This window comes from Engystomops pustulosus, chromosome 10 (genome assembly GCF_040894005.1).
Source record: "Engystomops pustulosus chromosome 10, aEngPut4.maternal, whole genome shotgun sequence".
NCBI classification, from domain to species: Eukaryota; Metazoa; Chordata; class Amphibia; order Anura; family Leptodactylidae; genus Engystomops; species Engystomops pustulosus.
Genome location: NC_092420.1, coordinates 76482251 through 76506338, shown reverse-complemented (window position 1 = coordinate 76506338; position 24088 = coordinate 76482251). Strand labels below are relative to the sequence as shown.

The following is a 24088-nucleotide window of genomic DNA, read 5'->3' as shown; positions in this document are numbered from 1 at the left end:
TAGAATCAATCCTACAAAGGCTGTTACACTGTGCAGGAGCACTTCCCACCACCCTCTGTGTGAGGTTTACATCAGGCAGAGGGATGGGGGAAGGGGCTTTGAGCATTGAGGAAGTGCTCCTAGCACACACTGTTACAGCCTGTGAATCTACAGCACAGAGGGGCTCTGGTAACACCCACAAGGAGCCCTTGGGGCTCATTAGCATAATATTAAAAGTTGATTTTAGAAGGCAGGAGACCATGGATAACAAATATAACGCAGTCATTGTGCCTGGATCTTTTCATGTGCGCTTTCTGTAGAATCAATCCTACATTACATATACCAGTCATTTGACTCACAGCTATGGCTCCCAATTCCCTTGTTCACACCCACACTCGGCCATGCCGGCTTGTGTTTTCCAAATAACTCACATGAAAAGACCCAGACACAATGATTGCGTTATATTTGTAATCCATGGCCTCCTTCCTTCTAAAAGCAACTTTTAAAATTATGCTAATGAGTCCAGAGGGCTCCTTGTGGGTGTTACCGGAGCCCCTCTGTGCTGTAGTTTCACAGGCTGTAACAGTGTGTGCTAGGAGCACTTCTCCAATGCTCACTCAACACTTCCCCATCCCTCTGCCTGATGTAAACCTCACACAGAGGGAGGTGGGAAGTGCTTCTGCACAGTGTAACAGCCTGTGAAGCTGCAGCATTAAAGGGCTCTGATAACACCCCCCAGAGACCTTCTGTCTCGTTAGCATAATCTTAAAAGATGATTATAGAAGGAAGGAGACCATGGATACCAAATATAAGAAGATGCCTGAGTTTGATGGTAGATTTCCTTGAGGTTTTCAGATCCTGTGTAATCTCCAGTCGTCGCGCACAATCATTTACATTTGCTGCATGTCTTTGTTATGCCGGCTGAACACGCAGACATATTGTGCATGAAATTGCTTATGGGAGCCGAGCGGAGCCGCGCTGCGGAGAGCGCCCGGAGCGTCGTTGGAGGTTTATCCGCAGCTTATTGACATTGATTGTCTAATTACGGTTCCCGGTAGCGGATTTTATTCACAGACACTTGGTTCTGATGATTTATATAAAGAGCGACAACCGACTGGACAATGAGTCTCAATCCAAGTGAAAACTAAAATTTACTTATGTGGATGATTTGGGAACTATTAAAAGAGCTTAATGCAGCATCAGCTGTAGTGTATATCCTGAGCAGATGATGTATCCTATACCCTGGTACCTGCTGCATTACAATATGTTTCCTGGGGGCTGCAAATGTGTTAGGAAAGGGGGCTTCTGGTTGGATTATAGTACAGAGTGGGTGGTCCTGAGCTAGCCATGAGCCAGACCTAAATATGGGTATGTCATTGTTGGGACATTGTGAGGAAGACACTTTGAGGAGGAGCTGAGCAGATTGTACAAATATGACACTATGTATAATCTGCTCAGCTCCGCCTGCTCTATAACATGCTGCCTGCAGATAGGACTCTATGTATAATCTGCTCAGCTCCCCCTGCTCTATAAGATGCTGCCTGCAGGTAGCATACTTTGTACAATCTGCACAGCTCGTCCTGCGCTATAACATGCTGCCTGCAGATAGGACACTATGTACAATCTGCTCAGCTCCTCCTGCTCTATAACATGCTGCCTGCAGATAGGACACTATGTACAATTTGCTCAGCTCCTCCTGCTCTATAACATGCTGCGTTCTGCAGATTGTTTGGCGTGCATGCCAGCGCCGATGCGCCACAATCCAATCGCGTGCGCCAAAATCCCGGGGCAATTCAGGGGAAATCGGCGCAAATCGGAAATATTCGGGTAAAACGTCGGGAAAACGCGAATCGGGCCCTTAGTAAATGACCCCAAATTAATCATTCACTTTGGTTTCAGACGCTGTGCGCTATACATGCGCCTTCCATGAAACTGGGGTGTTTTGTTTCTGACAGATTTCCTAATTTTCTTTGGACTTTTCAGTTCCATTGGTTGTGACAGCACTGGGATGGTTACATCCGAAACAACCACCTCGGTATTTCACCTGCTTATCCTATTCGGTGGGAAGGTTCTATAGGGGAAGCTCTACAGCTTTACAACCTCACCGAGTGCAATGTAATTCTGCATTTTTTTTGCAAACCATTCACCATTCTCTCACCACTCCTCTTGTATTTTGGCTAAGAAGCTCAGGATGTGTAATGCCTGAAATGTGTTTTCTATCTATAATTCTGCAATCTGTTCTTCTAGGACATCAAGATTCATCATGATAAACCAGGGACTCCTAGATCCAGGCACAGTGACTCTGAAAATCTTCTTAGAGTTCTTATCCACAGCCTTTTTTCCTCCATACATCAACTTTTAAAATTATGCTAATGCACCAAAAGGGCTCCTATGTGCTGCTCCCTCAGCACTTTCCCCTCCCTCAGTTTGAGAACACAGTGTGAGGGGGAAGTGTACCTTGCACAGTGTAACAGCCTGTGAATCTGCAACAAAGAGGTGCTGTGGTAACGCCCCCTATCTCACTTCTGGGTCATTAGCATAATTTTAAAAGTTGATATTAGAGGGAAAGAGGCTGTGGATAACAAATATAAGAAGATTACCACAGTCATGGTGCCTGGATCTATGATTAAATTGTCCCTGGTTTATCAGGAAGGATTTTTGATGGTAGAATGATGGACCTCTCACGTCATTGTTGCTCTGCTAACATTTGGTGACTGTTATGATAACAATGAAACTTGGTACAACCCCTATAATATGAGACATCTGATCAGTGTAGGGGAACAGCACAGTGGCTCAGTGGTTAGCACTACAGCCCTGCAGCGCTAGGGTCCTGGGTTCAAGTCACATCCAGGTCAACATCTGCAATGATTTTGTATGTTCTCTCCGTGTCTGTGTGGTTTTCTTCCGGGTTCTCCGGTTTCCTCCCACACTCCAAAAAAAACATACTGGTAGGTTGATTACATTGTGAGCCCCATTGGGGACAGGGATTGATTTGGCAAACTAACAGAATTATTATTTATTAATTATTAAATGCTGGGACCTCCACTGCTATCCAGAAAGGAACCCCACCAATCCCGAGAATGTGGATGTCATTCTAACTAATTAATGGAGCTTCAGGTCAAGCATACGTATGATCTCTCCATTCAACAATGTGGGAGCACCAAAAATTTTAAGCACAGCACTCGGGTGTACCCATCAATCTCATAGACAGTCATGGAGACTGCCAGAGGTGGCACTTTGCTCAATATTTCCAACGCTCTTATAGTATTAAGTGTAACAGCAGTACATACGCTTGTCCTGTCCCTCTCTTATTAGGGGGAAGATTTTTATTCTTGGGATCAGTGGGGTTCCTCTCTCATGATCAGTGTGGGTCAAGCAATTGCTATCCTATATGCCAAAACACAATTGAATGGAGCAACAGTGGGCATGCTCGACTTGTTGCTCTATCAATTGGTGAGAATGGGAACACCTTGATAGTTGTGGTTCCCTCATGTGATCCGTGGAGGTCCCCCAATGATCACAAGGTTATACCCTAATCAATCTTGATGCAACCCCTATAAATGGAACATGTCGGTTAAACTAACCCACACTAACTAAATATATCATTGAAAACCTTTATTATACAGCAGTACAACTATCCCTATATTGTTCTTCCCCATGCCTGTAGAGTTCTACAGTCCGTTCATAAACTTCACTCATCATCTATGCAAATGACTCGCTTTGGGTCGATCACAATCTTTCCTTTGAGCCAAGTCCAACATATTCATGTTCTTCACACCTCAAGCCTCTTGATCGAGATCATAACTCAGTGATGGCGAACCTTTTAGAGGCCGAGTGCCCAAACTACAACCAAGACCCACTTATTTATCGCAAAGTGCCAACACAGAAATTTAATTAGTGATTTACACTCCCTGCTTGGACACAGTTTTCATTGATACCAGCACCCTGAGGACACCAATAAAGGAGAAAATAGAATAAATTTGGATGATCATTGTAGCTTCTCTCCAGGGTCCCAAAAACAGGAAGAATTGTCAGTGCCGGAGCAGGAGCTACAATGATAATCCAGATCTGACCACACCTTCCCTCTCCTCCAGTAATCCCAGGTAGCATTGTCACGTTAAATAGCTCTGTGCACAGCAAGTCCTGGGCTGTCTGGGACTGCAGGAAGATATCTGTAGTCCTCTCTGGTGATGGTCTGAGTGCCCACAGAAAGGGCTCCGAGTGCCACCTCTGGCACCCGTGCCATAGGTTCGCCACCACTGTCCTAACTGAAGAGAATTCCAGAGGGAGGGAGAATGAGGGAGTTGAGCGAGACGCTGACTCACCGAAGATAAATCCAATCCCTCATTCCCCCCTCTCTCAGGAATTCTTTTCAGTGAGTCACACAGCCAGCGTCTCTGTCATTCCTGAGGGTGGAATGGAATGGAGTCAACTTTACGAACAAACTGTGAAACCATACAGGCATGGGAGGGAACAATATAGGGATAGTTGTACTGCTGTGTAATAGTAGTCTTCAAAGATCTGTGTTTTGTTCATTTATTTTGCTCATTTAACTGAGCGGTTCCCTTTAAGGAGAGGTTTCTTTTTAACATAAGATTCTGTTCACATCTGCGTTGGAGGCTTTGTTCCAATTCTCTATTGCAGATTCATTCATATTTGATGCAGCATGCAGCACTGTTTTTTTCCCAGGAAAATTACAGACCCTCTTCTCTATGCATGGGGTCTTTCAGGCGCTGTCCTTGTCTTGCTCATGCAGAAGTGAACAGGGCCTGAGAAACGGGAGATGGGATGATGTCCTATATACGTGCGCCTCACCTCCTCTCTTCTTCCCTCCGTAGGGCTTCTTCAGCAAACGTCTAAAAGGCTCCATAAAGAGGACAAAGAGTCAGTCGAAGCTGGACAGAAACACGAGCTTCCGCCTGCCATCGCTGCGGCCAGCAGACAGTGACAGGTAAGATTGGCGCAGGCTATTCGGATGATGTGTTTGGCGATTTACCTGTGTGACCCAGTCCTCTCGTCTCCCATTGCTGAGTGATGTATAGCGCCATAAATCTGACGCACGCGGATCTGGCCGGAGCCTTTATTAATTTGCAGATTTATGGCCAGGATATAAAATCCCTGTGACTCGCGTCCCGTGGGACAACGTCTACATGTAAAATATAGCGGAGGAGATTTATAACGTCTCCTCGGGACCAGGGTGGGTTTATTGCAGCAATTATTTGACTAATTGGGCAGAATATGGCACAAAGGGATCCCCGTCTGCCGCAGGATTGTCATCGCTTGCTCTTTTTACTGTCTTGTCTACATGTTTTATTAGCTGTATTAGACCAATATTAAAATTGTAAGACAGTTTTGGAGCCAAATTGATTTACTGATCTTGAGTATTCGCCTATGTTATACTCCAGAGCTGTATCCACAAGTCTGCAGGCTACAGAGCTGAAATCACCCAGCAACCCTTGCTGCATAATGTACTTTGGGGGTTTTGCATAGTGTTTTCACATAGGAAAAAGTTATAACTTACAAGCATACAAGGCTTGGGAGTGGTTTCTAATTTGACAAGTATGTATGACGTGCTATGTATCGACTGGCCTACAGCAGTGTAGTGCCCTACATCCACAGGTCTACAGCAGTGTAGTGCCCTACATCCACAGGTCTACAGCAGTGTAGTGCCCTACATCCACAGGTCTACAGCAGTGTAGTGCCCTACATCCACAGGTCTACAGCAGTGTAGTGCCCAACATCCACAGGTCTACAGCAGTGTAGTGCCCTACATCCACAGGTCTACAGCAGTGTAGTGCCCTACATCCACAGGTCTACAGCAGTGTAGTGCCCTACATCCACAGGTCTACAGCAGTGTAGTGCCCTACATCCACAGGTCTACAGCAGTGTAGTGCCCAACATCCACAGGTCTACAGCAGTGTAGTGCCCTACATCCACAGGTCTACAGCAGTGTAGTGCCCTACATCCACAGGTCTACAGCAGTATGGTGCCCTACATCCACAGGTCTACAGCAGTGTAGTGCCCTACATCCACAGGTCTACAGCAGTGTAGTGCCCTACATCCACAGGTCTACAGCAGTGTAGTGCCCTGCATCCACAGGTCTACAGCAGTGTAGTGCCCTACATCCACAGGTCTACAGCAGTGTAGTGCCCTACATCCACAGGTCTACAGCAGTGTAGTGCCCAACATCCACAGGTCTACAGCAGTGTAGTGCCCTACATCCACAGGTCTACAGCAGTGTAGTGCCCTACATCCACAGGTCTACAGCAGTGTAGTGCCCAACATCCACAGGTCTACAGCAGTGTAGTGCCCTACATCCACAGGTCTACAGCAGTGTAGTGCCCTACATCCACAGGTCTACAGCAGTGTAGTGCCCTACATCCACAGGTCTACAGCAGTGTAGTGCCCTACATCCACAGGTCTACAGCAGTGTAGTGCCCAACATCCACAGGTCTACAGCAGTGTAGTGCCCTACATCCACAGGTCTACAGCAGTGTAGTGCCCTACATCCACAGGTCTACAGCAGTGTAGTGCCCAACATCCACAGGTCTACAGCAGTGTAGTGCCCTACATCCACAGGTCTACAGCAGTGTAGTGCCCAACATCCACAGGTCTACAGCAGTGTAGTGCCCTACATCCACAGGTCTACAGCATTGTAGTGCCCTACATCCACAGGTCTACAGCAGTGTAGTGCCCTACATCCACAGGTCTACAGCAGTGTAGTGCCCTACATCCACAGGTCTACAGCAGTGTAGTGCCCAACATCCACAGGTCTACAGCAGTGTAGTGCCCTACATCCACAGGTCTACAGCAGTCTAGTGCCCTACATCCACAGGTCTACAGCAGTGTGGTGCCCTGCATCCACAGGTCTACAGCAGTGTAGTGCCCTGCATCCACAGGTCTACAGCATTGTAGTGCCCTACATCCACAGGTCTACAGCAGTGTAGTGCCATGCATCCACAGGTCTACAGCATTTTAGTGCCCTACATCCACAGGTCTACAGCAGTGTAGTGCCCTACATCCACAGGTCTACAGCAGTGTAGTGCCCTACATCCACAGGTCTACAGCAGTGTAGTGCCCTACATCCACAGGTCTACAGCAGTGTGGTGCCCAACATCCACGGGTCTACAGCAGTGTAGTGCCCTACATCCACAGGTCTACAGCAGTGTAGTGCCCTACATCCACAGGTCTACAGCAGTGTAGTGCCCTACATCCACAGGTCTACAGCAGTGTAGTGCCCTGCATCCACAGGTCTACAGCAGTGTGGTGCCCTACATCCACAGGTCTACAGCAGTGTAGTGCCCTACATCCACAGGTCTACAGCAGTGTAGTGCCCTACATCCACAGGTCTACAGCAGTGTGGTGCCCTACATCCACAGGTCTACAGCAGTGTAGTGCCCTACATCCACAGGTCTACAGCAGTGTGGTGCCCTACATACACAGGTCTACAGCAGTGTAGTGCCCTACATCCACAGGTCTACAGCAGTGTAGTGCCCTACATCCACAGGTCTACAGCAGTGTGGTGCCCTACATACACAGGTCTACAGCAGTGTAGTGCCCTACATCCACAGGTCTACAGCAGTGTGGTGCCCTACATACACAGGTCTACAGCAGTGTAGTGCCATGCATCCACAGGTCTACAGCATTGTAGTGCCCTACATCCACAGGTCTACAGCAGTGTAGTGCCCTACATCCACAGGTCTACAGCAGTGTGGTGCCCTACATCCACAGGTCTACAGCAGTGTAGTGCCCTACATCCACAGGTCTACAGCAGTGTAGTGCCCTACATCCACAGGTCTACAGCAGTGTAGTGCCATGCATCCACAGGTCTACAGCAGTGTAGTGCCCTGCATCCACAGGTCTACAGCAGTGTAGTGCCCTACATCCACAGGTCTACAGCAGTGTAGTGCCCAACATCCACAGGTCTACAGCAGTGTAGTGCCCTACATCCACAGGTCTACAGCAGTGTAGTGCCCAACATCCACAGGTCTACAGCAGTGTAGTGCCCTACATCCACAGGTCTACAGCAGTGTAGTGCCCAACATCCACAGGTCTACAGCAGTGTAGTGCCCAACATCCACAGGTCTACAGCAGTGTAGTGCCCTACATCCACAGGTCTACAGCAGTCTAGTGCCCTACATCCACAGGTCTACAGCAGTGTGGTGCCCTGCATCCACAGGTCTACAGCAGTGTAGTGCCCTACATCCACAGGTCTACAGCAGTCTAGTGCCCTACATCCACAGGTCTACAGCAGTGTGGTGCCCTACATCCACAGGTCTACAGCAGTGTGGTGCCCTGCATCCACAGGTCTACAGCATTGTAGTGCCCTACATCCACAGGTCTACAGCAGTATGGTGCCCTACATACACAGGTCTACAGCAGTGTAGTGCCCTACATCCACAGGTCTACAGCAGTGTAGTGCCCTACATCCACAGGTCTACAGCAGTGTGGTGCCCTACATACACAGGTCTACAGCAGTGTAGTGCCCTACATCCACAGGTCTACAGCAGTGTGGTGCCCTACATCCACAGGTCTACAGCAGTGTAGTGCCATGCATCCACAGGTCTACAGCATTGTAGTGCCCTACATCCACAGGTCTACAGCAGTGTAGTGCCCTACATCCACAGGTCTACAGCAGTGTGGTGCCCTACATCCACAGGTCTACAGCATTGTAGTGCCCTACATCCACAGGTCTACAGCAGTGTAGTGCCCTACATCCACAGGTCTACAGCAGTGTAGTGCCCTACATCCACAGGTCTACAGCAGTGTAGTGCCCTACATCCACAGGTCTACAGCAGTGTAGTGCCCTGCATCCACAGGTCTACAGCAGTGTAGTGCCCTACATCCACAGGTCTACAGCAGTGTAGTGCCCAACATCCACAGGTCTACAGCAGTGTAGTGCCCTACATCCACAGGTCTACAGCAGTGTGGTGCCCTACATCCACAGGTCTACAGCATTGTAGTGCCCTACATCCACAGGTCTACAGCAGTGTAGTGCCCTACAGCCACAGGTCTACAGCAGTGTAGTGCCATGCATCCACAGGTCTACAGCAGTGTAGTGCCCTACATCCACAGTTCTGCAGCAGTGTAGTGCCATGCATCCACAGGTCTACAGCAGTGTAGTGCCCTACATCCACAGGTCTACAGCAGTGTAGTGCCCTACATCCACAGGTCTACAGCAGTGTAGTGCCCAACATCCACAGGTCTACAGCAGTGTAGTGCCCTACATCCACAGGTCTACAGCAGTGTAGTGCCCTACATCCACAGGTCTACAGCAGTGTAGTGCCATATATAATATATACTCTTTACTTTTTGGAATAAAAATCATTTCCCTCTTTCTATGTTTTCACCAGTCACACATTGTTAGTTGTGTAGCATCACCCCCCGCCCTCCGCGTTTCTCACTCTTGGTAACGTGCCCCGGCTTTTCTGTGAAGCAAATTCCGCAAATGTTTTCTTTCTTTAACACAACTGTGCGATGCATTCAAAATCTGAGTTTTATTGTTCCTTGTGTATTCATGCTCGGTAGCAATTGTATCTCTCTGACTATTCTCTAAAGTTAATGTTCCCTTTACCGCTCAAGTTTTTGGCACCAAGTCTTTGGCATGAATGTTCCGGCTCCTATTCCCATTTGTCATCTCAAAGTAATTTGCCTTCTATACAGCAATGCCTGGCCGAGTGTAGCATCTAACTTATCGATTATAACTCCCAGGCGTCGTGGCTGCTTCTGTTTTTGGAGGGTGCTTGAGTCTCCAAAAGTTGGGGATTACTGGAAGGATCACTAAGACGGAGCTTTTCTTTCTAGTACTCCTGCTCGTTTTGCCTACAGCTATTCCTCCTGAGATCCCATGTACATGCACTCTTGGTTGAACAAGAGTAGAAGGTAAACCGAAGTATAACCCTTTAGAACAAAAGGATTGTGCATGCTGAAATCCAACATGCCCAATCTTTTCCCATGATTGATGTCCTTGTTCGGTCACAGATGGTTAGCAGATTGGAGCATCATCTTTTCTATGTTGGTACCTTACAATCCATCCTAGCCAACTTAGTAAAGTGAAATAATGTAGGGACATCAGAGTTGCCCCCAAAACTCTGCTCCTGTGCTGTACATATCACCGCCACTCTGTTCAATATCGATGAAATTGGTCAGAGAACAGAACAACTACTTTGTTATATTCATCAGTCGCCCCATTCATAACAGGCACAAGTGACCCCCCCCCCATTGGTTATGGTCTTATCAGTGAGATACCCCATTGATCAGACACTTACCCGGGCATAGTTGATAAGTTCTGGGTAACACCTTTACTGGTGGATGGTGGAAACTCCTGTGTCCCCCATGTCATTGGTGACAAAATTTCATCATATTTTCATTTTGAGTGTAGGTAGGTATAACTTTTTTTTATAATTACGGGGGGGGGGGGGTGAGTTTAAAAGAAATTTTAACCATGGAGCAGACCATGTTCCTGTATTTGGACCCCCAGCGATCAGTAAATGTTGGCTTTGGTCTGCCATAACTTTTCTACTCTTAATGGACCTGGTTGCTGCTTGTGTTTGGAGAATGTCTGAGTAGATAAGTGATGAGTAAAGGATCTGGGAGAGTTACACCTCGGCCTCCTCTGACAGCTGGGCTGGATTCTTTTCCCCTCTGGACTGCGAAACACGTGGGACGGATTCCTGCAGATTAAGCAAAAGTCATTTTCTGGCATTAACGCTTGTGCGCTGGCCGAGCAGTGCAGCAGCTTTACCCTGACATGACGGAGGACTGACATGGCTTTTACCATCAGAAGATACCGGGGCACCCGCTCTGCCAGCTCCTTATATATCAGGTAGGCTTGTGCACTGCTCGGCTGCTCTATAAATATAGAGAGGAAATGCTATCCTGGGAATGCTCCTGCTGACTCTCCTTGTCGTGTCCGTGACTCTCCTTGTCGTGTCCGTGACTCTCCTTGTCGTGTCCGTGACTCTCCTTGTCGTGTCCGTGACTTTCCTTGTCGTGTCCATGACTCTCCTTGTCGTGTCCATGACGCTCCTTGTCGTGTCCATGACGCTCCTTGTCGTGTCCATGACGCTCCTTGTCGTGTCCATGACGCTCCTTGTCGTGTCCATGACGCTCCTTGTCGTGTCCATGACGCTCCATGTCGTGTCCATGACTCTCCATGTCGTGTCCATGACTCTCCATGTCCTGTCCGTGACTCTCCATGTCGAGTAAATACTTGGATTGCTCCTAAAATACCTCTTCTCGAGCACGATGATATATTCCCTCTACTGATATTTTTAGGACAGTGTCAACAGAGCTGCTAATAATAGGAAGGATAACAACCAGTCCTCAATTATCCTTTACTTTCCCAGGAAGAATAACATAGGTACAGGACAGAAGTAAAGCAATTAAAATTGGTCGGACCCATTTACAATAAGCAGAACATAAAGGAACCATATTATATACCAAATATATATTTTTTTAGTAGCGTCGTTGACTGTATTATTCCATTCTATAACACAGTGTCCACACTGCGGAGACACGTCAGCGGCTCCCACCATTATCTAGTATTGGCTTTGTGACTTTCTGATGATGCGAAGCAGAAGATCAGCAGCGCTGCAGTTTTCTACCCCTGCACGGGGACGGCCGCTCATCCATAATCACAGGCCGGAGCAGCGGAAGAAAATCCAACATACAAGTTTTATATTGAGTAGTAACTAATATTTATATTTATCATTTTTTGTAGTTTTGATTAACATAGAACTTTACGTCATAATTCTGGGTGCAGCACCCAGTTTTTGTGGTTTTACTTAGTGATCATTGAGCCTGGTCATTCTGCAAACCCCAATTTTCTCCTGTATTTGTCTCACCACCACCGGCCACTAATTGGAAGGTATAGGATTTCTTTATTCTGGCCCCTTCTGAGTCCTTGGATTAAGAACATGGACCTCTCTCAGGGTCGGCTCCAGGTTCCAGTAGGCTCCTAGGTGACAGAGCCTCAGTGGGCCCCTTTGCAGTGAACTCAATGGCGGCATTAAAAATTCAGAAACTAAAACAGTTTCCCTAAAATATTCCCTAGTTTATCAGCCCCGTCATGGTTATTTTATATAAAGCCCCCCTAACCTCCATGGTTTACTTATGTGCAGCCTTATGTGAGCCACCCAGCAGCTCTGGGCCCCAGCACTTGCCCATGTATGCCCAGTGCTGGTGCCGGCCCTATCTTCTCTAGTCTGTATGACCTCCTATGTTTTTTGAGTGCAAGAAATTTTCGTATTATGGTACAATATTTGACACTTATTGTAGATCATCACAATAAAAGGAAATCTAATATCGCATAACAACAACAAATGCAGCCTTCTCTTTAATCTCCTGCCGATCTAGAACATGTGGACCCTCGCCGGTCATGTGATCGTGCGCCATATTTCCATCAGGTAATACCGCAGGCGGACATGACTGCATTGCCGAGGCCACTGATTGGCTGGCAGCAGGGGGTGAATGGATCTTCAGCCAGGAGGTATGTCTCAGTAGTGTCCTATAGGGGCAGTATAGGTCACTTCAGAGACCTTCTACCAGCAGAGAAGTGCCCTCGCATAAATTTATTCCAAAAATCGTCTTTTTCTGTAAAAATTTTGCAAAAGATTTGCTGTCAGATTTCCAGATAAGGAAAAACACGGCAAACACATCCTCAGTTGGAGTTGTTCTTCAAATTTTTTTTTTTAAGGACTGAAAGATAAGGTTAATAAGCTGCATTATACATTAAGTGGCTCCAGCAGTGACCGTATACGACCCGGCATCCCTACCCATATAAATCTCAAGCACTTAGGATGCAATGTCTGAGCTGCCATCGCTCCCCGGAGACTTGGCAGGGATTGGGCAGGGTGAGACATACGAGTTCTGCATAGTTACTAGTACCTGGGTTTACCGCCCGGCCCAGTGGAGCCCCCCCCCCCCCCCCCCATCTGGCACATTGTCTACTTCTAGGGTCCTAAAGGTGCGCTGCAGAGGGTGCATGTGGTATGGGAGCTGCTAGACAGAATACCTGGCACCCCCTGTCTCCTTATCAGCTAATGGATGTAATGTGAGTCATTGCTGTTGATGGTTTGGGCGGCTCTATAATAATGCGGCATTATCCTTTTCTGGTTGATAATCCTAGCAGGCAGATTTCAGTGCAATATGATAAAGTCCTGGAGCTCGCTGAGTGATTGTAAAAGGCTCCAAGCTGCTAAATGGGTCAAATTCAACAGTGGCACCAAAGTAATTAGCTCCGACCATCCTCTTCCCAGATGCCGCTGCTTTTTATTTTCCTAATGGAGTCCACATAGTCTATAAGGAGAAGAGAAAACAGCAGATTGAAGCCTGAGGTTACTGCCTGGCCGAATTCCAGCGCCAGTCGTCATATACTGTACACGTAATAGTTTTATAAGACTCCTAAAGTAAAGTAATAGCCCGGACAAATGGTGGAGGTGATTGATGGATTCTAAAAGGACCATTTCTAGATATAGACTACGGAAACATCATCGCATTACTTAAAGGTAACCAGGCAGCATATTATAGAGCAAAAGGAGCTGAGCCAATTGTATATATACTGTCCAGGTGGCAAGTTATAGTGCAGGATGAGCTGAACATATTATACATAGTAAACCATCTTCTGGCAGAAATTTATAGAGCAAAAGGAGCTGAGCAAATTGTACATGGTGTCCCTTTTGCTGAAAGCAGATTATAGAGCAAGAGGAACTGAGCAGATTATATATAGTGGGTCATTTACTAAGGGCCCGATTCGCGTTTTCCCGACGTGTTACCCGAATATTTCCGATTTGCGCCAATTTCCCCTGAATTGCCCCGGGATTTTGGCGCATGCGATCGGATTGTGGCGCATCAGCGCTGGCATGCACGTGACGGAAATAGGGGGGCGTGGCCGAACGAAAACACGACGGATTCGGAAAAACCGCCGCATTTAAGAAAAAAAATGTGTAGCGAAAATTACACTTACCTTCACCAGGTATAGGCCGGTGAATTTCAGGGCATTCCAGCGCGCCTCCGGGGAACTTCAGCGCAGCAGCGCCACCTGGTGGACGGCGGAGGAACTACCTTAATGAATCCCGGCCGGACCCGAATCCACCGCAGAGAACGCACCGCTGGATCGCGAACGGACCGGGTAAGTAAATCTGCCCCATAGTGTCCAGGTGGCATGTTATATCGAACGAGGAGTTGAGCAGATTGTACATAGTGTCCCTTGTGCTGACAGCGTATTCTAGAGCAAGAGGAGCTGAGCAGATAATATATAGTGTCCAGGTGGCATGTAATAGTGCAGGAGGAGCTGTGCATATTATAAAAAGTATCCCATCTTCTGGCAGCAATTTATAGAGCAAAAGGAGCTGAGCAAATTGTACATAGTGTCCCTTTTGCTGGCAGCATATTATAGAGCAAGAGGAACTGAGCAGATTATATATAGTGTCCAGTTGGCATGTTATAGTCAACGAGGAGTTGAGCAGATTGTACATAGTGTCCCTTGTGTTGGCAGCATATTCTAGAGCAAGAGGAGCTGAGCAGATTATACACAGTGCCAAGGTGGCATGTTATAGTGAAGGAGATGCTGAGCAGATTGTACATGGTGCCCATCTTCTGGCAGCATGTTATAGCGCAAGAGGGGCTGATTAGATTGTACATAGCATCCTATATGCCCGCAGTGTGTTATAGAATAGTAGGAGCCAAAGTGATTAATATATAGTCTTGTTAATTTTAACTCGTCATTTATATTCTAATGAACTTCGTCCTGAGCGTCCAATGTCAGGTCCTACTCTGGTGATTGACAGCCCTCCCTGCATGACGGCACAGGGTGGGACTGCTCAGGGTACCTGGGGAAGCAAAAAGGGTTATTAAGAAATAATATACAGAAATATTCTCCCCACTGCTCAGCTCATCCTGCTCTATATTATGCAGTCTACATTTGTTATTTTCATCATAAATAACATGGGTGATTCCAAATTTATGGAACGAAGCAATAAGTGCCGTAAGTCTCACAATGTGGCTGCGTTATTATTAGTTTGGTGGTCGTGTCATTGGCTCTACAATGGAGTGACTCGCCCGTCATTGTGTCAGTGCCTGGGATGTCATTTAGATTTTTGCTGTGCAGTCTAGTGCCCACCATGGACACAGATTACTTAGTGAACTGATATTCTGCTAAATAGTAGGTCCTCCAAAGGTCCTGAAACCACATATTGAAAGCAGGCAGAAGGGGCACATCCTCTGTTCCCCAAGAAGCTTATTCTAGTACCATATGTAGGAAGTTAATCCCAGACTTGTAGGAGCTGTAATACAGTCCAGGCCGCCCCTGTTAGGAGCACTCTTGAGCACTGCTGTTATGGTTGAACCAGGCTTCTGTTTGAATAGTACAGCAGTTGCTTAGAGAGCCCCGCCTCTCTAACTGCTGTACTATTCAAACAGAAGCCTGGTTCAACCATAACTAATAGCAGAAGGGAGGGGTTGGGCAGAAGTACAGTAACAAGATTTCACATTCCACTGCACCAGCTCAGAATCCAGCTGCAATCCTGGAACATAAGGTCCTGCTGCTATACAAAGCTACAATTAATCAAACGTAGCACCTGTCTGCAGCTTTGTATCATATTTTGTATGTTTCCTTTGGTGGCTTTCTGAGTCTTTAAGAACTAAGATCCAAAGGCAGAAGTGAACTTGGCCTATAAATCTTGGTTTTGCCCGTCTGCGATGCTGCTCTGCCAGGATTACATATCAGATGACTGACAACCTGCGTATTGTGGGGTATAATGATAGTGTCCTCCGATAATAGGCTCCAGCCCAGCACATAACCATTAGGTTCATGTTGCTTGTTGTGCGGCTGACAGACAAGGATTTATACTGTGGAAGAGGATGCTTTTTCTGGTTGCCCTCTCCGCCTCTGGGGCTCGTACAGTTTACTGTAATCCTTCTTCCCTGGGATTATCTGTGTCTGCACTGGGGCGGCTAAGCACTGCTCAGTTTTCCTATAGCTTCCACAGTAATACAGGGAGAGCTCCATAATCCATTCTCACTGGATCGTCCGCTCGCTTTGCAGTCTGGTTGATCTCTCTTAAAGGGGTTGGCCACTTAACCTCCTGTTTTTTCGGTAATATATGTGGGGTAGGATGCCAGATAATTTACCAACATACATCAATTAAAATTGCTGCTCTACTTTATTGATATGTAAAGTTAAACCCCCTGTGTTCTACCTCATCAGCCAGACATTCCTGTCCAAAAAATGGCTGCAGATGGAGGGTCATGTGATCTCTATCTGCCCATGAGCTATTATGCCAGGACCTTATGATAGTATTCATGATTATAAGATCTGGGTCCTGGCAGGGTGATTATTTATGGAGAGATAGAGATCACATGACCCTCCAATTGGACAAACCCTTTAAATGAACCCAGAGCCTATCAGGCTCATTTGCATAATTTTTAAAATCTTTTTTTTGTGTGTGTGAAAACAAGGGCATAAGAAGCTTAGTGATTAGTGGATCCCTCCAGCGGGGACACGCACATACATGTAGATGTGCTTGGTTTACAATCCTTCATCTTGGCGGGAGATTTCCTTGAACAGTACATGATACAGTAATTTTTAGATGTGTTTTTTTTTTTTTTTTTTTTTAAGCAAAATTCACTAATTTGATGCGGCTGGCTGCTCCACGGTCGCAGTGTGTTATGGCACCCATAATAATAATCTTTATATAGTGCCATTAAATTCCACAGTACCTAATATTCTGCCCCCTACAGGCTTATACACACATTACAATGGCAAAGTGGTGCTTATTTACCATACTTTTTAACCCTTTTCTCACCAGGCCGTTCAGAATTCCAAATGATATCTAGTGAGCGAAATAATAATCAATAATCGTCTTATAAATTTATCATATTGCGCATCGGTTCCTATTTTTCCCTTCCTGACCTAGGTTAGGGTTAGTGGTGAGGAATCGGAAATGAGCAGCTGGAAGGTGATGATGACTCCCGCGGGGCAGGGTTGGGGTTGACGCATTGAATGTCGCTGATCAGTCCCCTCTTGGGACCACTGGGCTTTAGAGCTTGGGAGCCCCCCCTTCCTACTCCAGGCTCGGGGTTGGGTTTTGCAGGGGAAGCTGCTTGGAAAGGTCACCTTTGCCATGTTTACAGAGCATGCTCTCCGAGCCAACCCCGGCTGCAGCTTCTGCCTTGCTTTTGCCTGCGAGCTGTAATCTGCTTATAGGTGCATTGTCATAGCAACAGGCCCAGAGTGCAGCAGCCCGGGCACACCGGGACTATGCTGGTGCTACCTGAGGGGCGGGATGCTGGAGGAGGAGGAGGGGAGCCATGCAGTAGCCAGCTATTCCAAGCCACAATTCATTTCACCGCCAGCAAATTCAGCCCTTTAGTTACGGAATGATCGGAATCCTGCAGCTTCTTTAGAATGTTATGAGATTCCGAGGACATCTCCGAGCAGACAAGATGCCCGGCTTGGCCACTTGACAATCTCCCCTACTGGAAGCTTTAATTTCCTGGCTGGCACGCGACCCTTGACCTCTGTGCGAAGGAGCGAAGATGGGTGAGGCTATATGACATGAATCCTAGCTATGATTTGGGCATGCACGGCAAGGTGGCTGTATCATTGCTTCATGTAAGTCTCTTCCGTTTGAAAACCTGCGTAACTTTCACTGTGCCCGAGCATCCGTGGTCTGCGGGGGATTGAAAAAATTCATTTGTCTTATTTGCGGAAGCTTTCGGAGTTTGGCTTATGGTGCGACGACACAAAAGTGGTTAGAAAGTCGCTTTATTGCATAACTAGAAGAAAATCGATCATAACACTCACGCACCCCCGGTCACATAATATGTGCACATACAAGGGGCATCATGGCCAGACAATTAGAAATATTCTTCGTTATCTCGATCCTGTCAAAGTTTATTTTTCTGCTTCGTTCTTTTGTTAAATACTGATTTTTTTTTTTTCTTGTAATAACCATTTTAGGTCATCTTTTCTCATACGTCTTTGTTGTGCTATTCATTTTATTATTCCAATGTAAAAAACATAATTGACAACTGGGGGGTCACATTTCCCCCTGTCAAAGTCGTGTGCTGCGCAGTCTGGTGACATATATTGAGGGACTTGCCTCTAACTAGGGACCTAGGTAGGGACTTACCTCTACCCAGTTTTCAGTTTGTACATTTTTGTGTAAGCTCTGCGCACTATATAAAGAATTATTATTATTATTATTAAGCAGGGATGGAACAGAGGTCTTATAAGAGTTGCAAAATTAGAAATTTTTGCTCATTTATTTTGATTGAAATATTGGATCTTATATTAAGATTTGTCTCAAAGGAACACGGTTATACCTACCATATACTGTATATATGTTGTGCATTGTAGAACAACCAGGGCTATACCTACCATATGTTGTATATACACCTTATATTGTAGAACAACCAATGCTATGCTTACCATATACTTACCATCGTGTAATATTGAAACACCAAGGCTATACCAACCATATACTATATATGCACCTTATACTGTGGAAAAAGCAAGCGTATACCTACCATATACTGTGTATGCCCATGTACTGTAAAACAGAGGTTATACCTACAATATACTGTATATGCATCATGTTATATTTAACCACCAAGGCTATACCAACCACATACTATGTATGCACCATGTGCTGTACAACAAAGGTTATATCTCCCATATATAGTAGCTATAGCTTTAGTATAAGCATACTATATATGTGCCATGTACTGTAGAACATACAAGGCCTACACCTACTATATACTATTTATGTACCAAGTACTGAAGATCAACAAAGGCAATACCTACTATATACTGTATATGCACAATGTACTGTAGTGTAAGACATACAAGGCCACACCTACTATATATATGTATCATGTACTGTGGAACATACAAGGCCACACCTACTATATACTATATATACGCACCATGTACTGTAGAACATACAAGGCTACACCTACTGCGGTATATATATATCATGTACTGTAGAACATACAAGGCTACCCTACTCTATATGTATCATGTACTGTAGAACATACAAGGCCACACCTACTATATATGTATCATGTACTGTAGAACATACAAGGCCACACCTACTATATATATGTATCATGTACTGTGGAACATACAAGGCCACACCTACTATATACTATATATACGCACCATGTACTGTAGAACATACAAGGCTACACCTACTACGGTATATATATATCATGTACTGTAGAACATACAAGGCTACCCTACTCTATATGTATCATGTACTGTAGAACATACAAGGCCACACCTACTATATATATGTATCGTGTACTGTAGAACATACAAGGCCACACCTACTATATATATGTATCGTGTACTGTAGAACATGCAAGGCCACACCTACTATATACTACATTTATGTATCATGTACTGTAGAACATACAAGGCCACACCTACTATATACTATATTTATGTATCATGTATTGTAGAACATACAAGGTTACACCTATTAATATATATATATATATATATATATATATATATATATATATGTATGTGTGTGTGTATCATGTACTGTAGAATGTGTTATGCTTGTGGGGCCCTTGGAGAGACGAATCTTCCTTACAAGATTCCCTTCTTCAGAACTTGTTACATTGTAGACAGGAAAGGCAGTAGGGAAACGCTGGGTATTCCCTTACTTCATGGCACATTAAATGTTAATGTTTACATCCGACTTCCCTCTGTTCTGTGTATGTCTCATTGTTTTGCTATTTTTTTCATCTTGTAGCTGTAGGTTTATGCGCTGTTTGCGTCTTTGGCCCTTACGGGGCGACTATTCATCATGAACACGTCTGATGTGATGTCTCATATCCTGGTGTGTGGTCACCATGTTAATCGTGCTTTTCTATTTACCCTAACGTAGGACACGAGGGTTACCCAAACTGAAAGAATCCCGTTCTCATGAGTCCTTACTGAGCCCAGGAAGTGCAGTGGAAGCTTTGGATTTGGGGACAGAAGATAAGATTTTGGTAAAGCCGTTGCACAGCAGCATATTGGGACAAGACTACTGCTTCGAGGTAAAGAAAATCTACATTCTAATGAGCCGTGGAGTAAATGATTAACTTCTGTCCTGTTTAGTGACCTTTGCTTTGTTTCTTTGCATTTTCCTCCAGGTGACGTATTCCAGTGGTAGTAAATGCTTCAGCTGCGCCTCAGCAGCCGAGAGGGATAAGTGGATGGAAAACCTACGGAGGACGGTTCAGCCAAACAAGGTAAAGGAAAATAAGAGTGCTGGGAAAATCGTCACGCTCCTGGGAGAAGCCTTAACGTGTCGGTTTGAGGCTATAGACAATATAGCAAAAAAACCTTGCCGGTTCATACCTGGTCAAAGGTCCGAGTCTGCTAAAAGAGGCCCAAGCTGCTTAGTAGATATGGGCGCCTGTACGGGGGATTTTAAGTCTGTCATCGAAATTGGTGATTTCCCCCCATGTTGTCGGGTATGTTTAAAGGGGTTGTCCAGGATATCAAATAGCTTCCTCTCTTACTATAGGAATCAGAAATATACTGGTCAAACATATACACTTCCGCTTGAATCACACATGGCCCCTACTATAGTCCTAAACTAAGTCCTAATCCAATTGATGATTTGTTGCAGGATTAGGATTTGCCTATGAAGGGGACAGGGGGGACACCAACCTTAAAGGAAAGCTATGATCAAAATCCATCATGATAACCCAGGGACACTTACTCAGACACAGTGACGGGGGAACTATTCTTATATTTCTTATCAATGTCCTCCTTCCTTCTAAAATCAATTTTAACTAATTATGCTAATCGGCCTTTTTTTTTGGGGGGGGGGGGGGGGTTGTTCCAGAACCCCTCCGTGCTACAGCTTCACCGGCTATTACATTGTCTCCCCCTCCCCACTTTGGGGAAGTGCTCCCGCACAGTGTACCAGCTTGTAAAGCAGCAACACAGTGGGGCTCTGCTAACACCTGCCAGAGTCCTTACCTATAATGAAAAACTTACTTTTAGAAAGAAGAAGACCATGGATAGCAAATATACGGTAAGAGCAGCTCCGTGCTCTTGCACTCTCTCACCCTGAGGAAGTGCTGGGGGGGAGAGAGCACATTTGCACAATTTTAATAGTTGATTTTAGAAGGAAGGGGGCCAAGGATAACAAATTTAAGAAGATTACCACAGTCACTGTGCTTGCATCTATGAGTCCCTGTCCTTGGTTTATCATGATGGATTTTGATAGATTTTGTAGATTTACTTTAAAGGGTTATTAAGGATTTTATTTATTGATCACCTACATTTTAAATAGATCAATCAGCTTGGATGTGACTTCCAGAACCTCCACAGCTCAGCTCCCAAAAGTGTCATGACTCCCAACCTAGACATGTGACCATTTGCCTAAGGACTTATTCATACTTTAGTCCTGTTTGTGATTATTCTTCAAGAACTAGTTTTTTGTAATTTTTTTAAATTATTTAGCAACTGATAATGCAAATACAGTCCCAATCAGAGGACGGATGTACAATAAGAGAATATACAGTGTAATATTGTTGCTGGCTCATCCCCTCCGGTGTGATCCGGATGACTTGTGCTTGATGTGATTGCGATGCCATAGACTCGGTCACTGATGATAATTACAGAAATGTTCTAATCTCTTGTCGCACCTCCAGGATAATTGCCGACGGGCAGAAAATGTCTTGCGCCTGTGGATCATCGAGGCCAAGGACTTGGCCCCCAAAAAGAAGTATTTTTGTGAGCTCTGCCTGGACGACACGCTCTTTGCACGCACCACAAGCAAAACAAAGGCGGACAATATCTTTTGGGGGGAGCACTTTGAGTTCTACGGCCTGCCCCCCGTACACAACATCACCGTGCACATCTATAAGGACGTAGAGAAGAAGAAGAAGAAGGATAAGAACAATTATGTGGGGTTGGTGAACATTCCTATGGCCAGTGTGACCGGCAGGCAGTTTGTAGAGAAGTGGTACCCTGTAAGCACACCCACCATCAACAAAGGCAAAACAGCAGGACCCTCCATCCGGATCAAGTCCCGCTATCAGACCATTACCATCCTGCCTATGGAGCAGTACAAGGAGTTTGCCGAATTTATTACAATAAACTATACGATGCTGTGTTCTGTGCTGGAGCCGGTGATCAGCGTCCGCAACAAGGAGGAGATGGCGTGTGCCCTGGTGCACATCCTGCAGAGCACGGGAAGGGCCAAGGTGAGCTTATGTACATCCCAGCATTAACCCTGACGCTTTACAGCTGCTGCAAAGCTGCGGCATCCAGCCTACATCTACCGGTGCATGCTGGGAGTTGTAGTTTTACTTCTGTGATGTTTCTGTGTACATGAAGGATCCTGCTCTGGCATTTCAGTTCCTGCTGTTCAATGTTTCCTGCGCCCTTGGGAAGGTTTATTTTATGTAGTATTTTTTTATTATAATACTGAAGTAGCGGAACAATATGTAGCCTTGTTTTCTATTGTAGTCCATAGAGAATACTGTGCTACGGCTGAATGTGCATGATGCAAGAAGACTAGGACAATGTGGACCTCAATTATCTATAAAAGGGTTGACGAGCGCTTAAAGGGGACCTGTCCGCAAGCACAAAATGCGGAGGGACTTACCCCCCCCCCATCGGTGGCGTGTTTGTCATCATAAAATCTGGCTACCAGTTCAAAACAATGCCCCCCCCCCCCACCTATGAAGTTTATATGTAGATTAGCTCTTAATAACCATGGGGGCGGTGTCATTTTATCACCATACAGCACACAATCAAATGTTACCACCCCCTTGGCTAGTATGAGTTACTTTACATATAAAGATTACTAAAAACTTAACTTCCCTACAATCTAAGGGTAAACTTCCTATCTTATTCCTGTAAATACATTGACAACTGGGTTTTAACGGTAGGGGGTGTGTCCTTATATATTGTTCAATCAGCACAGACCATTGCAGACTGTATGGAGACACGCCCTTTTGACAAGAGGGTAACACCAGGTTGTCAATAATAGATGCATTTCCAGGAGGGATAACAGAGGGATAAACACTGTTTGTTTGTTTGTTTGTTTGTTTGTTTTTCGGCAGGAATGTAAAATTTGTTAAAGTTTGTTGATAGGAGGCCCGCTACTTGATAGAAATGGACATCCCCTCTATTAGTAGGATGATTAGTAGTCGCTGTGAGGCTGGGAATGTATTGGAGACTTTATTACTGTCGCTCTGCGCGGATACTCGGATGTTTCCCATCTCCAGATATTTATAAGACACCTCTTTAGATAAGCGATGCTTTTTACGGTGCGTAAAAGACAGAGATGTAACGCTTGGAGACAAGGCGGACGATAATGCGTGGAAAGAATTGCAGTCTGGGGAAAGCCTGGCTATTGATGTCGCTATATCAGATCTGTTATGTTCCAGCTCAGTAACCAGTAAAGATTTCGGTGAGGAGCATCCGTCACTATCTGCACGCCGCGTTCTCCAGCGATACATTGAAACGCACCAAGTTTTATTAAACAACTAACTTCAATGACGGCGGCCGCTGGCGCCGGAGCTCCTGTCGGAAATTTTCCGGGGGTTCGCATATACCGGGTTCTTGTTTGCTTTCTTACACGGTTATGTAAGACGCATAGGTGATTTCCCAGTTAGAAAGCGTTATAAATAACTGCGATGCCCATAGCAACCAAATACCTGATTGGGAAAGCACATTAAGCGCCAAGGGATGTAAAACACGCGCTGCTTGCGTAACTGGATAACTGCTGGCAATGGAGGAGAGGAAGGAATCTGCGCTCCTAGGATACCTGTACTGTTATTCCCGGGCCTCATCATCATACAGGTTTTAGTAACCCCCAGGGGTTGAACTTACATTTTCTGCTTCCTGAGACGAGCTATAGATGGTACCCCCCTTCACATCCAGTAACTTTTTAAGTTTATTTTTTTAGTAGGTGGGCTCTCCATGCAGTGACACTCACATGCTGAAGTAAGGTGTGCTTTCCCCAACCTTGCTGCAGCTGCTGCTGCTGCTGCCTGAGGCAAGAGGTTCATCTCGCCTCATGACTGGTTCACCCCTGGTAACTATCTTCCTTATATATTGGATTTAGTCCTATAAGGTCAATTT

General features: G+C 45.6%; 1 protein-coding gene across 8 annotated transcripts in view; it reads left to right on the top strand.

Annotated features, from left to right (window-relative positions):
• Window positions 1–24088, top strand: part of RASAL2 (RAS protein activator like 2) — a 224170-nt gene that overhangs the window by 169287 nt on the left and 30795 nt on the right. For 6 of the 8 annotated variants that reach the window (XM_072127145.1, XM_072127144.1, XM_072127143.1 and 3 more), the window contains 4 exons: window positions 4818–4930; window positions 19881–20034; window positions 20131–20229; window positions 21646–22200. In XM_072127145.1, coding sequence (XP_071983246.1) covers window positions 4818–4930; window positions 19881–20034; window positions 20131–20229; window positions 21646–22200 — 921 coding nt within the window. Of the gene's footprint in view, window positions 1–4817; window positions 4931–10709; window positions 10805–17243; window positions 17594–19880; window positions 20035–20130; window positions 20230–21645; window positions 22201–24088 lie in introns of those variants that run through there. The other 2 variants (XM_072127149.1, XM_072127150.1) reach the window with 2 other exon arrangements.